This window comes from Saccopteryx bilineata, chromosome 5 (assembly GCF_036850765.1).
Source record: "Saccopteryx bilineata isolate mSacBil1 chromosome 5, mSacBil1_pri_phased_curated, whole genome shotgun sequence".
In the NCBI taxonomy this organism is placed as follows: domain Eukaryota; kingdom Metazoa; phylum Chordata; class Mammalia; order Chiroptera; family Emballonuridae; genus Saccopteryx; species Saccopteryx bilineata.
The window spans coordinates 214110751-214128800 of record NC_089494.1 but is presented as its reverse complement, the minus strand read 5'-3'; the positions used below and the strand labels follow the sequence as shown (position 1 = coordinate 214128800).

General features: G+C 37.3%; 1 protein-coding gene across 1 annotated transcript in view; it reads right to left on the bottom strand.

Moving 5' to 3' along the window:
- The window catches only part of LOC136338165 (UDP-glucuronosyltransferase 2B31-like), a 43891-nt gene extending 33808 nt beyond the window's left edge, over positions 1-10083 (bottom strand). The window contains exons 1-2 of the mRNA XM_066280273.1: positions 9288-10083; positions 7328-7476 (exon numbers count right to left, since the gene is read on the bottom strand). Coding sequence (XP_066136370.1) covers positions 7328-7476; positions 9288-10056 — 918 coding nt within the window. The 5' untranslated portion in view covers positions 10057-10083. The remainder of the gene's footprint in view (positions 1-7327; positions 7477-9287) is intronic.
- Positions 10084-18050: the final 7967 nt, after the last annotated feature.

Sequence of the window (18050 nt, the reverse complement as noted above, 5' to 3'; positions counted from 1 at the left end):
TATTCTATTAGCTAAGCTTGTTAACTTGTTTTTCAGCTCGTGAATTGAGTTTTTCATCTCTGTTTGATTTGTTTTTATAGTTTCAATTTTCTTGGAAATATATTCTTTGTGTTCATTGAGTGGTTTTCTGATCTCCCTAAGTTGCCTTTCTGTGTTTTCTTTTATATCTCAGAGCATTTTTAGGATTTTTATTTTAAATTCTCTGTCATTTAACTCCAAGGTTTCCAATATATTAAATTTTTTCTCCATAGATTTTTTCCTCATCTCTCTGTATTACCTCTCTTTCTTTTGTATCCATGATATTTGATTTTCTCTTCCTTAAAGGCATATGAGGGTGGTTTTGTTGATCATATTAATAAAATTTAATAAAAAATAAAAAGTTCAAAAAATAAAATATCAAAGAGTTGTTTTTTTAAAAAAATTAATAATGAAATAAAGAAAAATAAAATAAAAATTAAAAGAGGATATTATTCCCCTCCCTCCTTTTTTCCTTTCCTCTCCTCTTCCCTCTTTCTTGAGAAAATCTTGTGCTGAACTCTAAATTATATTGTACTAAATAGAGCAAACAATGCCTGTAATGGAGGGCCTGATGTAATAAAGGGGCAAAAATAAAAATAAATAAATATAAAGGGGGTATGGACCCACAAAAATCAAATAAGGAAAAATTTTGGGTCAAGAATAAAATGACACATGCAAAAGAATGAAACTGGACTACAGTTTGTCCCCCTATACAAAAATTAACTCAAAATGGATCAAAGATCTAAACATAAGACCTGAAACAATTAAGTACATAGAAGAAGATATAGGTACTCAACTCATGGACCTGGGTTTTAAAGAGCATTTTATGAATTTGACTCCAAAGACAAGAGAAATGAAGGCAAAAATTAATGAATGGGACTACATCAGACTAAGAAGTTTTTGCTCAGCAAGAGAAACTGATAACAAAATAAAAAGAAAGCCAACTAAATGGGAAATGATATTTTCAAACAACAGCTCAGATAAGGACCTAATATCCAAAATATACAAAGAACACATAAAACTCAAGAACAAACAAACAAACAATCCAATAAAAAAATGGGAAGAGGATATGAACAGACACTTCTTCCAGGAGGAAATACAAATGGTCAACAGATATATGAAAAGATGCTCATCTTCTTTAGCTATTAGAGAAATGCAAATCAAAACGGCAATGAGATACCACCTCACACCTGTTCGATTAGCTATTATTAGCAAGACAGGTAATAGCAAATGTTGGAGAGGCTGTGGAGAAAAAGGAACCCTCATCCACTGTTGGTGAGAATGTAAAGTAGTACAACCATTATGGAAGAAAGTATGGTGGTTCCTCAAAAAACTGCAAATAGAACTACCTTAAGACCCAGCAATCCCTCTACTGGGTATATACCCCCAAAACTCAGAAACGTTGATACGTAAAGACACATGCAGCCCCATGTTCATTGCAGCATTGTTCACAGTGGCCAGGACATGGAAACAACCAAAAAGCCCGTCAATAAATGACTGGATAAAGAAGATGTGGCACATACACTATGGAATACTACTCAGCCATAAGAAATGATGACATTGGAACATTTACAGCAAAATGGTGGGATCTTGATAACATGATACGAAGCGAAATAAGTAAATCAGAAAAAACCAGGAACTGCATTATTCCATATGTAGGTGGGACATAAAAGTAAAACTAAGAGACATTGATAAGAGTGTGGTGGTTATGGGGGGGAGGGTGGAATGGGAGAGGGAAAGGGGGAGGGGGAGGGGCACAAAGAAAACAAGATAAAAGGTGACAGAGTACAATCTGTCTTTGGGTGATGGGTATGCAACATAATTGAACGACAAGATAACCTGGACTTGTTATCTTTGAATATATGTATCCTGATTTATTGATGTCACCCCATTCAAAAAATAAGATTATTAAAAAAAAGAATAAAATGATTTGATTTTAGGTGTTGGTTGACTAAGAGTTATGATGAGAGGAATAAGAGGAAAACAGAAAAATGTGGGGACAAATTAAAAAATTACTATTGTATTTAGTGGAATAAGAACTAGATAAAATGGAGAGCCAGGGATGGGAGCACTGCTAGTGAGTTAAGAAGGTGAAGTAAACCCCCCCAAAAGGCCACAAACATAAGTTTGAGTCCCAGATAAGATAATTTTTTCATTATTGAGGTTTGAATGAGAGGAGATGTAAAGGAGAAAAGAAGAAACTAATATAGAGGGAGAAAAGAAAGAGAGAGAGAGAGAAAAAAAGAAGGAGCCACTAAAAGAAGAAAAAAGAAAAAAGAGGAGAGAGAGAGTTAAGTGTTTTGGACTGCAACCCTCATAGAGAGAAAGGAAGAGGAAAGAAAAGATAATGGGAGATGTAACAGTTATGGGTAGTGTAGTTCAAGGAGTGGAGAGAGTAAGACCGGTAGAGAGTTAAACGACCAAATTGGAGGAGGAAAAAAAAATCAAGAATGAAGATAAGGGAAACAAACAAACAAATATAAAAAAAATGGGATCGGTTATAAAGTCTGCGGATTATTCTTGATTTTGAGAGGTTATCTTCTTGCTTTTTCTTTTCTCTCCTTCTTCCTTGTCGGTGACTCCGTACCTCGGGTTCTACCCCTTTGGCATGCTCAGGTAGAGGTTTGCAGTTGATAAGTCTCTATGGCGATGTCATGTATTGTGCTTCAGTCTCATTGGCAGTTGAGGCTCATTAGCATTTATAGGCTCCGACAGTGAGAGAGTCTGTGTTCCTGGAGCCTCTCTCCTAGTCTTTCCTCCCTCAATTAGTATCCTGATAATCCAGCTATGGGGTTGCTGCTGCCTCTGCCTGGATAGTAAGAGGCTCAAAGAGCTAGCAACTCCCCACTCTATTCCCACTCAGCACAGGGTCTGGGTAAGGCTCAGTCAGTCAGAGCTGCTAGCATAATCAGGCGGGGCTTCCACCCACTTAAAGACCTCTGGCTCTGCCACTCTGTCCAGTAACATGGGCAGGCACCCAGTCCCGGGGCACTTGGAGGAAACTGTTGCTCACTATCTGTGCGCAGACCAGGATATCAGGCCAGCAGCCTCACACTCTGAGTGAAACCCCTGCCCGCTCAGAAAAATTGCAGCATTGGAATTGGCTCTTGCTCCCTCCCTGTGCGTGGCTTTTTCAGGGCACTGGGTGGCCTGGAGATTCCTCTTTTGGCCCACACAAAGGTCCTCTTTGTTGAGTAACACGGGTGCCCGCTCCTGCAGTGCTTGGAGGAATCTCTTGCCCACTCTCCATGTGCACAGACCAGGATATCAGGCTGGCCGCCTCACCCTCTGAGTGAAACCCCCATCCGCACAGAAATGTTTCAGCATTGGAATTGGCTCTCAACTCCCTCCCCGTGCACTGCTATTTCAGGGTGCTGGGGCAGCCCGGAGATTCTGCTTTTGGCCCACACAACCCTCTGACTCTGCCTCTCTGTGGAATAACACAGGTGCCCACTCCTGGGGCTTTTGAAGGAATCTCTCACCCACTATCTGCGTGTGCCGACCAGGAGATTGGGAAAAATGGTAGCCCCACTTGTCTTTCTTTGTCTAGGTTTGTCGCGAATGGTAGCTTGTATTGCCTGGGTTGCCACAAGAATAGTTTTTCTTTTGCTTGGATCTCCGTGCCACAGCCTGGTTTGGCCGTTTGTGCCGCGGCCTGGATCTATTCACCCCCTTTGCCCACCTTAGTTTCTATACTCTCAGTTCCCAGTGAAAGCAGCCCTATTTAGGTTAGTGAGGAAGGTGGAGCATTTCTTACTCCCTATTTCCTTCGGGGTTTGATTATATATTTAGCCAATTTTTCACTCAACCATACCTTCGGGTGTATTGCGAAACATCTGGAGGCTCCAAGGATAGGTTTTTCTGTTTCTGGTTGAAGATCTTGTTGAGTTTTGTGGGAGATTTATTGGTATTGCTTTCTACCGCGCCATTATTCTGACCTCAACCTCTCTACTAGTCCCTATCACAGTCTTAATACTTACCGTACTTTGTCTTTTCAAGTAGCCTGTAAGGGAGAAAGTCATAATATATGCCATTGGATCTAAATTTTTTTATAGGGAAGAGCTAATGTTAAACAGATGCTAATCATGGAGTAGTTATACTTACCATCATATTTGGTTATCAATTTTAACTGGTTTAGTAATGTAGTTAACTTCCTGATAATTATCTAGATAATATACTCCAAAATTTGTTGGTTTTTCTCAAATTATACAAGTAAATCTCATGAAAGCAGAGTAAGGCTTCAGTTACCCAGATAATTGTTATCCTGTACTAACTGTTTTTAATCACTAACATTTGATTTCATCAGTAATAAACCATCACTTACTGCAGAAATTTTTGCTTCTTTAGCTAATTCATTTTTAAAGCCTCCATGTTTTAGGGGCTGAATAAAATATGGGTGTGGATTGTCATAAATCATTGGTTTGGCTTTTCTAAGCTGGAAACACAACTGTGTATAAGTAAGAAAAATAGGTTTTATAATTTATATTGGCACTTTCCCCACAAGGGGAGAGATTCATCTGGACTTTCTGGAGCAGAGGGCTGGTCACCCTCTTGAGTAGCTCAGTTCAATGTACATAAAGTTCCTGGTGAAGTCATGTCCACCCGGGATTGTTTCAGAGTTATTCTATGTTTCTTGATCTTTTTGAATTTTTAACTTTTATTACTTTCTTTACTTGAAAAATTCTTGATTTCTCATTGTACTTTTACTCTTGCACTCCCAAATATGGATGGAGCTGAAATTTTTATGAAGTCAAGTTCAAGCTTTATACTCATCGATTTTACACCCCTGATTGGTTTTAAATTATTTGTATTTTCTTCTTGCTAGAAAATAATGATGTAATATTTTTAACATAAAAAGCTTACTTTTTCATTCTAGTCATTGTTTCAATGTTTTGTTTAAAACATTGAGATATAATTGACAGATAAAAACCCATAACTTTAAGAAATATAGGCTGTTGAGATGATTCATTTATATAATATAATCTGATAACCTCTCGAGCATTAGTGCACACCTCTATTAGGTCACATAATTATCTTTGTGTGTGTGTGGTGAGAACATTAATGATCTAGTGTTTATAAACTTTCAAGTATATAGCAGAGAATTGTTGGCTATAATTATTATATCTCTTGAACTTTGTTATCTTCATGTTACAGTTTGTATACTTGGGCCAACTTTTTCTCAACCCTCCATTTCACTTTTACTAGTCAATGGTAACCACCATTCTCCTCTCATTTCTAGGAGTTTGTCAATGTTATATTCCACAAATAAGTGATATTATATATTATTTATCTTTTCTAATGTGGCTTAGGTCACTTTGCATAATGACTTAAGGCCCATCTATGTTGTCCCAAATGGTACTATATTCTTCTCTCTCATGACTGAGTGATATTCTGTTGCATGTGTGTGGGTTTGTGTGTGTGTGTGTGTTCACATCCCTTTACTCTTCCATCTGTTAACAGACAGTTAAATTGTTACCATTTATTGGTGGTTGTGAATAATGTCAAAATAAATATGGGATAATGGAAATATTGTGGATATTATTTCTTTCTTATATTTAAATATGTACTAAGAAGTGAGATTTCTGGATTATATGGTAACTTTATTTTAATTTCTTGAGGAACCTCCATACTCTTTTTTATAGTTGTTGCACCAATTTTACGTCCCCACTAACAGTGCACAAGTATCATGTTTTCTTGTAGATAATTGAGTTTCCTTAATACAGCTATTTTGAATTTTTGCGAGTAGTGTAGATCATATATAGCCATGTCTGTATTTGGTTGCTGGAGGGTTATTGTAAAACTCACTATAGATAATATTCTTTTAGATCTTGTATGAATATTCCTGCCCTGTGCTTCTTTCTCCCTCTTGTGGGAGAATTCTTAAGCCTGTTTGTCTTCCCTCCATCTTATAAAAGACCAGACCTGACGGTGGTGCTACAGCTCAAGTTTGTTGGTTTCTCTTTTGTTGGCAGACCCTGTCCTGCATTCTGCTCTTGCTCCTCAGTCTTCTACCTGATCTTGCTCTTGTGCTACCCTTGGCAGCTTGCACATGGGGCTTGCAGCAGACGAGTAGGTATGGTTTTGGAATGCAGTTCACTGTTGTGCCCACAGGCCCATTGTGGGGATCTGTAGGAGAGGTTTCCTTCATGATTTGTGGTTCAGCTTCCTGATGGAGTACAGAATGCTGTCAGGAGGGACTGTGTCTCTTTAATTCCCTCTGGGAAACTCACATGCCATTCTCCTGTCTGCTCCCTCTCAACAGTTTTTGAGCTTCTAATTTAATCCTCTGTGTGCTGTGACAGAGAATGAGCCTCTTAGAAGCATCCTGCACACCATAGAAAGCTTGTTATCCACTCACTGGCTCCCCCTGTTGCCCGTGGGAGCAAAGACCACCTCCTTTTAGTCCTAAGCTGTGCTGCTGTGGAGGAGGAATACTGCTGGCAAAGTCAAGCTCTCCTCTCACTCACACTAATGCATGCAAATGCATATATTTTGTACTCCAAGAATGTTGCTGGAACTGCAAATCTGGACTGCCACAAAAGCTCACTTATCTGTAGATGGCTTCCCAAGTCTTGGCCTGAAGATGCTGCTGGACTGCAGTCACAAGGAGGAGGAACCAATTTACAATGTCCTTTGTGTATCACAGGCAGTACTGGAGGTTTTCTGCATATTACCCTTTGCACAAGTGGATAAGGGTTTTCTTAGGTGTGTTGGCATACGATGTTGGATCCTAAACTTCCACAGAGTCACTCTTGGTCATGGATGAATAACCAATTTTTGTTTTTGAATTGGTGCAAAAATAAGGGATGTCTTGTATTCAGTTATGCCAGATAACTGGCTTATGATCCTTTCCTGTACGATGTGTTCTTTAGCATTATAGTAGCATTATGTTTTTTTTCTTTATTATAATACTTTTCACACAATTTTTATTACTTGCTTATATCTTTCCAAGTAGATTATCTGATGTGTGGAACCAAAAGTTCTGTTTATATTGCTTTCCTGCATAGACAATACTTATCCCTGCACAATGCTAATTATTTTAAAATTATTCTTTGAGTTAATAGCTGGTACTTCCTTAGGTGTTGAATAATGAAGATAGTATTTTAACTGATCCTATTTCCAAGTCTCCTAAGTATAATTCCTTATTCTGTAGAGATAATGATATTCAAATTCATGTATTGAAATAGAAATCTATGAGTGTTTAATTGGCAGTTCTCTTTACCCTGATCAGATTTTATGAGTGAAGGGCACAGAATCATTTCTACTGAAAATGCAAGTAAACAACAAAAACAAATATGAATCGGTTTACCTTAGGCAGGGGTTTAGCAGGCTTGCAGTGGAGCCCTCCAACAAATTCAAAATGTGGCAGAAGTGGGTGAGGAAATGCAAAATCCCAATAGGTTCGAATGAGCCATATTTCAGCTTTCCCCATTAACTCAGATACTGTAGTGGGCCTTCCTGAAGGGGAAAAGACAAACAAAAGGTGAGAAAATGATAACATTGAATTGTGAATATGACATTTATTTTACTATGAAAGTTTAAAATAATGTAGCCAAAGTTGTTTAAAGTATCAGTAGTTTGAGAATACAAACATATTTATATATTATACATATTTTATACATTGTTGCTCATATATGTAAACAATTATGTGATAAAGTGTAATTGTCTCTCCTCTCTAACATCACATCAGTAATTCACAATAATAGAAAATGAAGCCTGAGCCTCTATAGATTTAAACATGCATTTGTGAACTGTTAAGCTGCAAAAGTAGCAAATACAAATGTTAAAAATTATTTCAATTTGTCACTCAATTACATATACCATTACCATGGAAACACTACTAGTAGATTATTTAATGTAGTTTCTACAGTTAGCAAGCTATTTCCTTGATTTTAGATTTCTCACCAACTGAAGTTTTGAGAGTATGGGTCAATTCCTGGTACTATAAATACATTTGGTTCATTTTAGGAGCTTAATAATTCTTGTGCATTAATAAAAACTGTGTATAAAACAGCTGAAGTATTTTCATTTAGTATTGTAATAGATGTGCTAACTTTTAATTTTCACTCATTTTTGTCTTTCATAAAAGGAGAATTTTCACTTCTATGTCCATCGTCATCAAAAGTTTTGGTTTTTCGGCAATGAGATACCACCTCACACCTGTTCGATTAGCTGTTATTAGCAAGTCAGGTAATAGCAAATGTTGGAGAGGCTGTGGAGAAAAAGGAACCCTCATACACTGTTGGTGGGAATGTAAAGTAGTACAACCATTATGGAAGAAAGTATGGTGGTTCCTCAAAAAACTGCAAATAGAACTACCTTATGACCCAGCAATCCCTCTACTGGGTATATATCCCCAAAACTCAGAAACATTGATACGTAAAGACACATGCAGCCCCATGTTTATTGCAGCATTGTTCACAGTGGCCAGGACATGGAAACAACCAAAAAGCCCATCAATAGATGACTGGATAAAGAAGATGTGGCACATATACACTACGGAATACTACTCAGCCATAAGAAATGATGACATCGGAACATTTACAGCAAAATGGTGGGATCTTGATAACATGATACGAAGCGAAATAAGTAAATCAGAAAAAAACAGGAACTGTATTATTCCATATGTAGGTGGGACATAATACTGAAACTAAGAGACATTGACAAGAGTGTGGTGGTTATGGGGGGGAGGGGGGAACGGGAGAGGGATAGGGGGTGGGGAGGGGCACAAAGAAAACAAGATAGAAGGTGACAGAGGACAATCTGACTTTGGGTGGTGGGTATGCAACATAATTGAACGACAAGATAACCTGGACTTGTTATCTTTGAATATATGTATCCTGATTTATTGATGTCACCCCATTAAAAAAATAAAATTATATATAAAAAAAAAGTTTTGGTTTTTAAACACATACTTTGTAAATACTTAGTGAAAGGGAGTGAAATCTTTGGAAACATTGTACTATAAGTTCCTGAGGCTGGCATAGAGCCACCCTATCTCTCTATTGTAAAAGAATACTTCAGATAATATGGCAAATTAGTTCAGTTTTTAAATCAAACTAAATTATACAAGAGAAAGCAGTTCCTCAATAACCTTATAATTTAAGCATTTCTATAATGTTTGTGAGAATGAAAGATCATTCTATAATTTTATTTCATTGTTTTACCTATACAAGACAAGTTTCTCTGCCTTAAGATGTATACAAACTCATGTTCACAGGAGCTAGGGAAGTTAGGATTTCACACTACCAAGTGAAAAGATGACTTACCTAGTACTTCACTGTAAAACTGATCCCACTTCTTCTCATTAAATGTTTGGAACCAGAAGTCAAAACAGAGCACATACAACATATTTTTTACCCTTTCCATGAATGTCATTCGATCACTTAATTCTGACAAGACAACAGGTACATAGGATGGCATAAAGGGAAGGTGTCCACTCTGCCTTTCAAATGTGTTGCCAGGAGCGAATCGGAAGCTGTAAACAAGAGGAATCTTAAGGAGCTCAGCCAGCAGCTCTCCACAGAGTGCGGCCGGGTCTGCAAGAATGACATCAAACTTTGATTCTTGTAGTTTTGTCATAAGTTTCTTGTTTATAACTACATTTTTACAGAGTTTTTGAATAAAATCAAAATATTCCCAAAAGATTTGTTGCATTAGTGAGAAATAACTCCAAAATGTATCTTTTGGCAAGTTTATAAAATCAGAGATCAGTCTTGCAAAAAGATTCTCAAAAACATCTTTTGTTGAAGATGTAGGATAAATCTCAAATTTAATGGCAGACGGTTTGTTGGGGTCAACAAGAATTGAAGCTGATGATGTCAGAACGGTCACTTCATGGCCTCTCTGGACGAGTTCATCCAGGATTGTCTTCATATTGATCCAATGGCTATATTCTGTGGGCCACACCAGCACCTTTCCACAACACGCAGGGCTAATGGAACAGCTTAGCTGTAGCAGCAGCAGAACTGAAATCCACTTCGTAGTCATCCTGGTGGAACAAATGCTTCTTTTCAAAAAGCTGAATCCTTCTGCCATTGCTGATACTATGTCCAAGTAGAAATCAATGAGAAAGTTAAAATATAACCCTACATCTCAAACTAATACATTTTCTATTAACAGAGTATTTTATGCAAGCCAAAAAATCATAAATTAGGCCTGACCTGTGGTGGCGCAGTGGATAAAGCGTCGACCTGGAATGCTGAGGTCGCCGGTTCAAAACCCTGGGCCTGCCTGGTCAAGGCATATATGGGAGTTGATGCTTCCTGCTCCTCCCCCCTTTCTCTCTCTCTTTCTCTCTACTCTAAAATGAATAAATAAATAAATAAATCATAAATTAGGTGACCTTTTTTTTAAAAAAAATGTGTGTAATGTCAGCAAATGCTATCATTCAGCTATGGGTCAACTCTATAATACAGCTATGATATATCAGGTATTATAGATGAATGTGAGTACTATAAGATGGGGGATGACTGTGTCTATAATATTTTTTTTTTGTGAAAGAAGATAAAGCCTTTATACAGCTGACAAACAATTATCTGGATGATGTTTCAAGAGATTTTTTCTTTTAAATAAAACTCTGTGAACACATAATTTCCACACCATTCAATTGATGAATATCAAATGTACATTTCTTTTTTTTTTATTTTTATTTTTAATAAATTTTTATTAATGGTAATGGGATGACATTAATAAATCAGGGTACATATATTCAAAGAAAACATGTCTAGGTTATTTTGTCATCAAATTATGTTGCAAACCCCTCGCCCAAAGTCAGATTGTCCTCCGTCACCCTCTATCTAGTTCTCTGTGCCCCTCCCCCTCCCCCTCACTCTCTCCCTCCCTCCCTCCCATGTCCTCCCTCCCCCCCCACCCTTGGTAACCACCACACTCTTGTCCATGTCTCTTAGTCTCATTTTTATGTTCCACCAATGTATGGAATCATGTAGTTCTTGTTTTTTTCTGATTTGCTTATTTCACTCCTTATAATGTTATCAAGATCCCACCATTTTGCTGTAAATGATCTGATGTCATCATTTCTTATGGCTGAGTAGTATTCCATAGTGTATATGTGCCACATCTTCTTTATCCAGTCTTCTATTGAAGGGCTTTTTGGTTGTTTCCATGTCTTGGCCACTGTGAACAGTGCTGCAATGAACATGGGGCTACATGTGTCTTCACGAATCAATGTTTCTGAGGTTTTGGGGTATATACCCAGTAGAGGGATTGCTGGGTCATAAGGTAGTTCTATTTGCAGTTTTTTGAGGAACCACCATACTTTCCTCCATAATGGTTGTACTACTTTACAGTTCCACCAACAGTGAATGAGGGTTCCTTATTCTCCACAGCCTCTCCAACATTTGCTATTACCCGTCTTGTTGATAATAGCTAATCTAACAGGAGTGAAGTGGTATCTCATTGTAGTTTTGATTTGCATTTCTCTAATAACTAATGAAGCTGAGCATCTCTTCATATATCTGTTGGCCATTTGTATCTCTTCCTGGGAGAAGTGTCTGTTCATGTCCTCTTCCCATTTTTTTATTGGATTGTTTGTTTGTTTGTTGTTGAGTTTTATGAGTTCTTTGTAAATTTTGGATATTAGGCCCTTATCTGAACTGTCGTTTGAAAATATCAGTTCCCATATAGTTGGCTGTCTGTTTATTTTGATATCAGTTTCTCTTGCTGAGCAAAAACTTTTAATTCTGATGTAGTCCCATTCATTTATCTTTGCCTTCACTTCTCTTGCCATTGGAGTCAAGTTCATAAAATGTTCTTTAAAACCCAGGTCCATGATTTTAGTACCTATGTTTTCTTCTATGTACTTTATTGTTTCAGGTCTTATATTTAGGTCTTTGATCCATTTTGAATTAATTTTAGTACACGGGAACAGGCTGTAGTCGAGTTTCATTCTTTTGCATGTGGCTTTCCAGTTTTCCCAACACCATTTGTTGAAGAGGCTTTCTTTTCTCCATTGTGTGTTGTTGTCCCCTTTATCAAAGATTATTTGACCATATATATGTGGTTTTATTTCTGGGCTTTCTATTCTGTTCCATTGGTCTGAGTGTCTATTTTTTTGCCAATACCATGCTGTTTTGATTATCGTGGCCCTATAATATAGTTTAAAGTCAGGTATTGTAATGCCCCCAGCTTCATTCTTTTTCCTTAGGATTGTTTTGGCTATTCGGGGTTTTTTATAGTTCCATATAAATCTGATGATTTTTTGTTCCATTTCTTTAAAAAATCTCATAGGGATTTTGATGGGAATTGCATTAAATTTGTATATTGCTTTGGGTAATATGGCCATTTTGATTATATTTATTCTTCCTATCCAAGAACAAGAAATATTTTTCCATCTCATTGTATCTTTTTTGATTTCCCTTAACAATGCTTTGTAATTTTCATTATATAGGTCCTTTACGTTCTTTGTTATGTTTATTCCTAGGTATTTTATTTTTTTTGTTGCAATCGTGAAGGGGATTATTTTTTTGAGTTCGTTTTCTAATATTTCATTGTTGGCATATAGAAAGGCTATGGACTGTTGTATGTTAATTTTGTATCCTGCGACCTTACTGTATTGGTTTATTGTTTCTAATAATCTTTTTGTGGAGTCCTTCGGGTTTTCGATGTATAGGATCATATCATCAGCAAAAAGTGATAGCTTTACTTCTTCTTTTCCGATATGGATGCCTTTTATTTCTTTGTCTTGTCTGATTGCTCTGGCCAGAACTTCTAGCACCACATTGAATAAGAGTGGAAAGAGTGGACAACCCTGTCTTGTTCCTGATTTAAGGTAGAAAGTCCTCAGTTTTATGCCGTTTAATAGGATGTTGGCTGATGGTTTATCATATATGGCCTTTATCATGTTGAGATATTTTCCTTCTATACCCATTTTGTTGAGAGTCTTAAACATAAAATTGTGTTGTATTTTATCAAAAGCCTTTTCTGCATCTATTGATAAGATCAAGTGGTTTTTGTTCTTTGTTTTGTTGATATGGTGTATTACGTTAACCGTTTTGCGTATGTTGAACCATCCTTGAGATTCTGGGATGAATCCCACTTGATCATGATGTATTATTTTTTTAATATGTTGTTGTATTCGGTTTGCCAGTATTTTGTTTAGTATTTTAGCATCTGTATTCATTAGAGATATTGGTCTGTAGTTTTCTTTCTTTGTGCCATCCTTGCCAGGTTTTGGTATGAGGGTTATGTTGGCCTCATAAAATGTGTTTGGAAGTATTGCTTCTTCTTCAATTTTTTGGAAGACTTTGAGTAGAATAGGAACCAAGTCTTCTTTGAATGTTTGATAGAATTCACTAGTATAACCGTCTGGGCCTGGACTTTTATTTTTGGGGATGTTTTTAATAGTTTTTTCTATTTCCTCCCTGCTGATTGGTCTGTTTAGGCTTTCTGCTTCTTCATGACTCAGTCTAGGAAGGTTGTATTGTTCTAGGAATTTATCCATTTCTTCTAGATTGTTGTATTTGGTGGCATATAATTTTTCATAGTATTCTACAATAATTCTTTGTATTTCTATGATGTCTGTGGTGATCTCTCCTCTTTCATTTTGGATTTTATTTATTTGAGTCCTGTGTCTTTTTTCCTTGGTGAGTCTTGCCAAGGGTTTGTCAATTTTGTTGATCTTTTCAAAGAACCAGCTCCTTGTTTTATTGATTTTTTCTATAGTTTTTCTGTTCTCTATTTCATTTATTTCTGCTCTGATTTTTATTATCTCCTTTCTTCGGCTGGTTTTGGGTTGTCTTTGTTCTTCTTTTTCTAGTTCCTTAAGGTGTGAAGTTAAGTGGTTTACTTCGGCTCTCTCTTGTTTGTTCATATAGGCCTGAAGTGATATGAACTTTCCTCTTATTACTGCTTTTGGTGCATCCCAGAGATTCTGATATGTCGTATTGTCATTTTCATTTGTCTGTATGTATCTTTTGATTTCTGCGCTTATTTCTTCTTTGACCCATTCATTTTTTAGAAGTATGTTGTTTAGTTTCCACATTTTTGTGGGTTTTTCCCCCTCTTTTTTGCAGTTGAATTCTAGTTTCAAGGCTTTATGATCAGAAAATATGCTTGGTACAATTTCAATTTTTCTAAATTTGCTGATATTGTCTTTGTGGCCCAACATATGGTCAATTTTTGAGAATGTTCCATGTACACTAGAGAAAAATGTATACTCTGTCGCTTTGGGATGAAGTGTCCTGTAGATGTCTATCATATCCAGGTGTTCTAGTATTTCGTTTAAGGCCACTATATCTTTATTGATTCTCTGTTTGGATGACCGATCTAGAGCCGTCAGCGGTGTATTGAGGTCTCCAAGTATGATTGTATTTTTGTTAGTTTTTGTTTTAAGGTCAATAAGTAGCTGTCTTATATATTTTGGTGCTCCTTGGTTTGGTGCATATATATTAAGGATTGTTATGTCTTCTTGATTCAACTTCCCCTTAATCATTATGAAATGACCATTTTTGTCTCTGAGTACTTTTTCTGTCTTGTAGTCAGCATTATTAGATATGAGTATTGCTACACCTGCTTTTTTTGGGTGTTGTTTGCTTGGAGTATTGTTTTCCAGCCTTTCACTTTGAATTTGTTTTTATCCTTGTTGCTTAGATGTGTTTCTTGTAGGCAGCATATAGTTGGATTTTCTTTTTTAATCCATTCTGCTACTCTGTGTCTTTTTATTGGTAAGTTTAATCCATTTACATTTAGTGTAATTATTGACACTTGTGGGTTCCCTACTGCCATTTTATAAATTGCTTTCTGTTAGTTTTGTATCTAGTTTGATTCTTCTCTTTTGTTTTTCTATCATTTATTTTTGTTTGTTTGTGTTCCATACTTCTTTCCTCTGTTGCTACCTTTTTTAAGTCAAGTGTTTTTGTGGTGGTTTTTTTAAGGGTGGTTACCATTAAGTAATGAAAAGGGTACCTACCATATTCATTGTAGTACCCTATCTTATGAGTATTTCTGCACTTCATCGTCCTTTGCTACTGTTAATCTCCATCCTCTCCCCCCTTTTTTTCCTTTGTTGTCACAGTTTAAGTTTGGTTTTATTGTGTTCTTGGTGGAGCTGTTACTTGTGGTGTTGTTTTCTTTTGTTCTTTGAATCTGGTTGGAAAACCCCCCTTAGTATTTCCTGGAGTGGGGGCTTTCTGTTGATAAATTCTCTCATCTTTTCTGTATTTGTGAATGTTTTTATATCTCCTTCATACTTGAAGGATAGCTTTGATGGGTATAGTATTCTTGGCTGAAAGTTCCTCTCTTTCAGGGCTTTAAATATTGGGGTCCACTCTCTTCTAGCTTGTAGAATTTCTGCTGAGAAATCTGATGATAATCTAATAGGCCTTCCTTTATATGTTGTACTCTTCTTTTCCCTGGCTGCCTTGAGAATTTTTTCTTTGTCATTGGTTTGTGTCATCTTTATTATGATGTGCCTTGGAGTGGGTTTGTTGGGGTTAAGAAAACTTGGTGTTCTGTTTGCTTCTTGAATTTGAGGCTTTAGTTCCTTCCACAGGCTTGGGAAGTTCTCGTCTATTATTTGTTTGAGTATATTCTCCATTCCATTTTCTTTCTCTTCTCCCTCTGATATACCTATTATTCTTATGTTATTCTTTCTGATGGAGTCAGACAATTCCTGTAGGGCTTTCTCATTTTTTATTATTTTTGAGTCTCTTTCTTCTTCTCTCTGTTGGGCCTCAAGTTGTTTGTCTTCTATTTCACTAATCCTATCTTCAATCTGGGCTGTTCTATTAGCTAAGCTTGTTACCTCGTTTTTCAGCTCGTGAATTGAGTTTTTCATTTCTGTTTGATTTGTTTTTATAGTTTCAATTTCCTTGGTAATATATTCTTTGTGTTCATTGAGTTGTTTTCTAATCTCCCTATATTGCCTTTCTGTGTTTTCTTGTATATCTCTGAGTATTTTTAAGATTTCTATTTTAAATTCTCTTTCATTTAGCTCCAAGTCTTCCAATATGTTAAGTCTTTTCTCCATAGATTTTTCCACATCTATTTGTGTTACCTCTCTTTCTTTTGTATCCATAATATTCTATTTCCTCTTTCTTATCGGCATCTGAGGGTGGTCTTATTGATAGCACTAATTAGAATTAATAAAGAGTAAAAAAAAAAAAAAAAGAAAGGTTTTTAAAACACCCCATACAAAAAAAACAGTAATAATTTATTATTTCCCCCTTTTTTTCTCTCTTCTCTTTCCCTCCTCTCCCCTCCTCAGGGAAATATTGTGCCTATAATGGAGGGCCTGATTTGGGGTGAAGTGTTCAAGGGGCAAAAAAAAGGGAGTAGGGACCTACTAAATGCAAAAAAAAAAAAAAAAAAAAAAGGAAGAAAATCTTAGACAAGCATAAGATGATTTGCTTGTAAGTGATGGTCAACTAAGAGATATAATGAGAGGGATAAGAGGGAACCAGACAAAAGGACCAAAAAAGAATAATAAAGAAGAAAAAATAAAAATAATAAGTAAAAATCTGTTGCATTAAGTGGAGCGAAGACTAAATACAATGGAGACCTTGGGTTGGGAGGACCCAAAATGCCACAAAAATAAACAAACAAGAGAAAAAAAATAAAAACAAAAGCAAAAAAGAGAAATAAAGCCAAAAAAAAGCCTTGAGTCCCAAATTAACTAATTTGTTCATGATTGAGGATTATATGGGAGGAAAGTAAAATGAGAAAAGAAAAAACGAATAGAAAGGAAAAAATAAGAAAAAGAGAAAAACGAAGGAAGAAATAAAATAGGAGGAGAAAAAAATAAAATAAAGCAAGACAAAAAAACAAAAAACAAAAGAGGAGAGAGTGAGAGTTAAGTGTTTTGGAGTATAACCTTAAAGGAGGGTGAGGAGGAAGAAGAAAAATAAAATGCAACACTCATGGGTAGTGTAGTTCAAGAAAGGGGAAGCATAAGATGGGCAGAGAATAGAAGGACTGAAGTGGAGGAAATAAAGGCAAAAAGATAGAAGAAACAAACAACAACAACAACAACAAAAAAATTAGTGGATCAAGTTGTAAAGTCTGTGGGTTTTTCTTGATTTTGAGAGGTTAACTTCTTCCTTTTTCTTTTCTCTCCCTCTTCCTAGTCGGTGACTCTGTACCCCAGGCTCTGCCCCTGTGTCGCTCTTAGGTAGGGATTTGCAGTTGATGGGATTCTATGGCAATGTCATATAATTGGCTTTAGTCTTGCTGGAAGTAAAGGCTTGTTGGCGTTTGCAGGGTCCAACGATGAGAGAGTTTGCTTTCCTGGATTCTCTCTCCTAGTCCCCCCTTTCTGAATTAGCAGCCTGGTGATCCAGCTATAAGGCTGCAACTGCTTCTGCCTGGGGAGTAAGAGGCTCAAAGAGCTGGGAAATCCCCACTCTATCCCCACTCAGTGCAAGGCTATGGGAAAGGCTCTGAGAGTCAGGGCCTCCAGTGTAATCAGGCGGGGGTGGGAGTCAATTGTTGTCAAGGTGACTGTTCAGCGCCTATCATTTAGTTGGACCTCTCAACCCAGGCTTTCCACACTTTGCAGCCTGTTTTTGCAGGGAAGAAGAGGCACTAGTCCCTGCTTACGACTAGTGTAGTATAGACCTTATTATCTGCCAAGTCCTTCTTGTTAGCGTTTATCCCTGAATATGGAGGCTCTATCAATCAGAAGTTGCCCCCGCCCCTTTAGCGAGAGGCACTAAAAAATATCACGCCTCTTGTCTTGGATCGCTGAACTGAGAGAGATCTTATCAATTAGAACCGAGGGTGCGCAGATTTTATGGGTTAAGCTAATTTCAGTGATTGGGTCGCAGCTGTGCTTCCGAAGGTATTTTAGGCTGCCTGCGCACGCCCCTCCCCCAACGCTTGATTGTTAGCTTGAATGGCTGGGTGAGGTGCCCCGCCCACGGAGCGAATCTCCCAAGCCTCTCCCGCTCGCCCCGCCGCTGGCGGCTGGACAGCACCAGGCGCAGGATAATGGAGCCTCCTGGGTGTGCGGGCCAGCAGGGCGCCCTGGGCACGTGGAATGCCCAAGGCACACGCGCGAGTGGGGCACTCCGGGC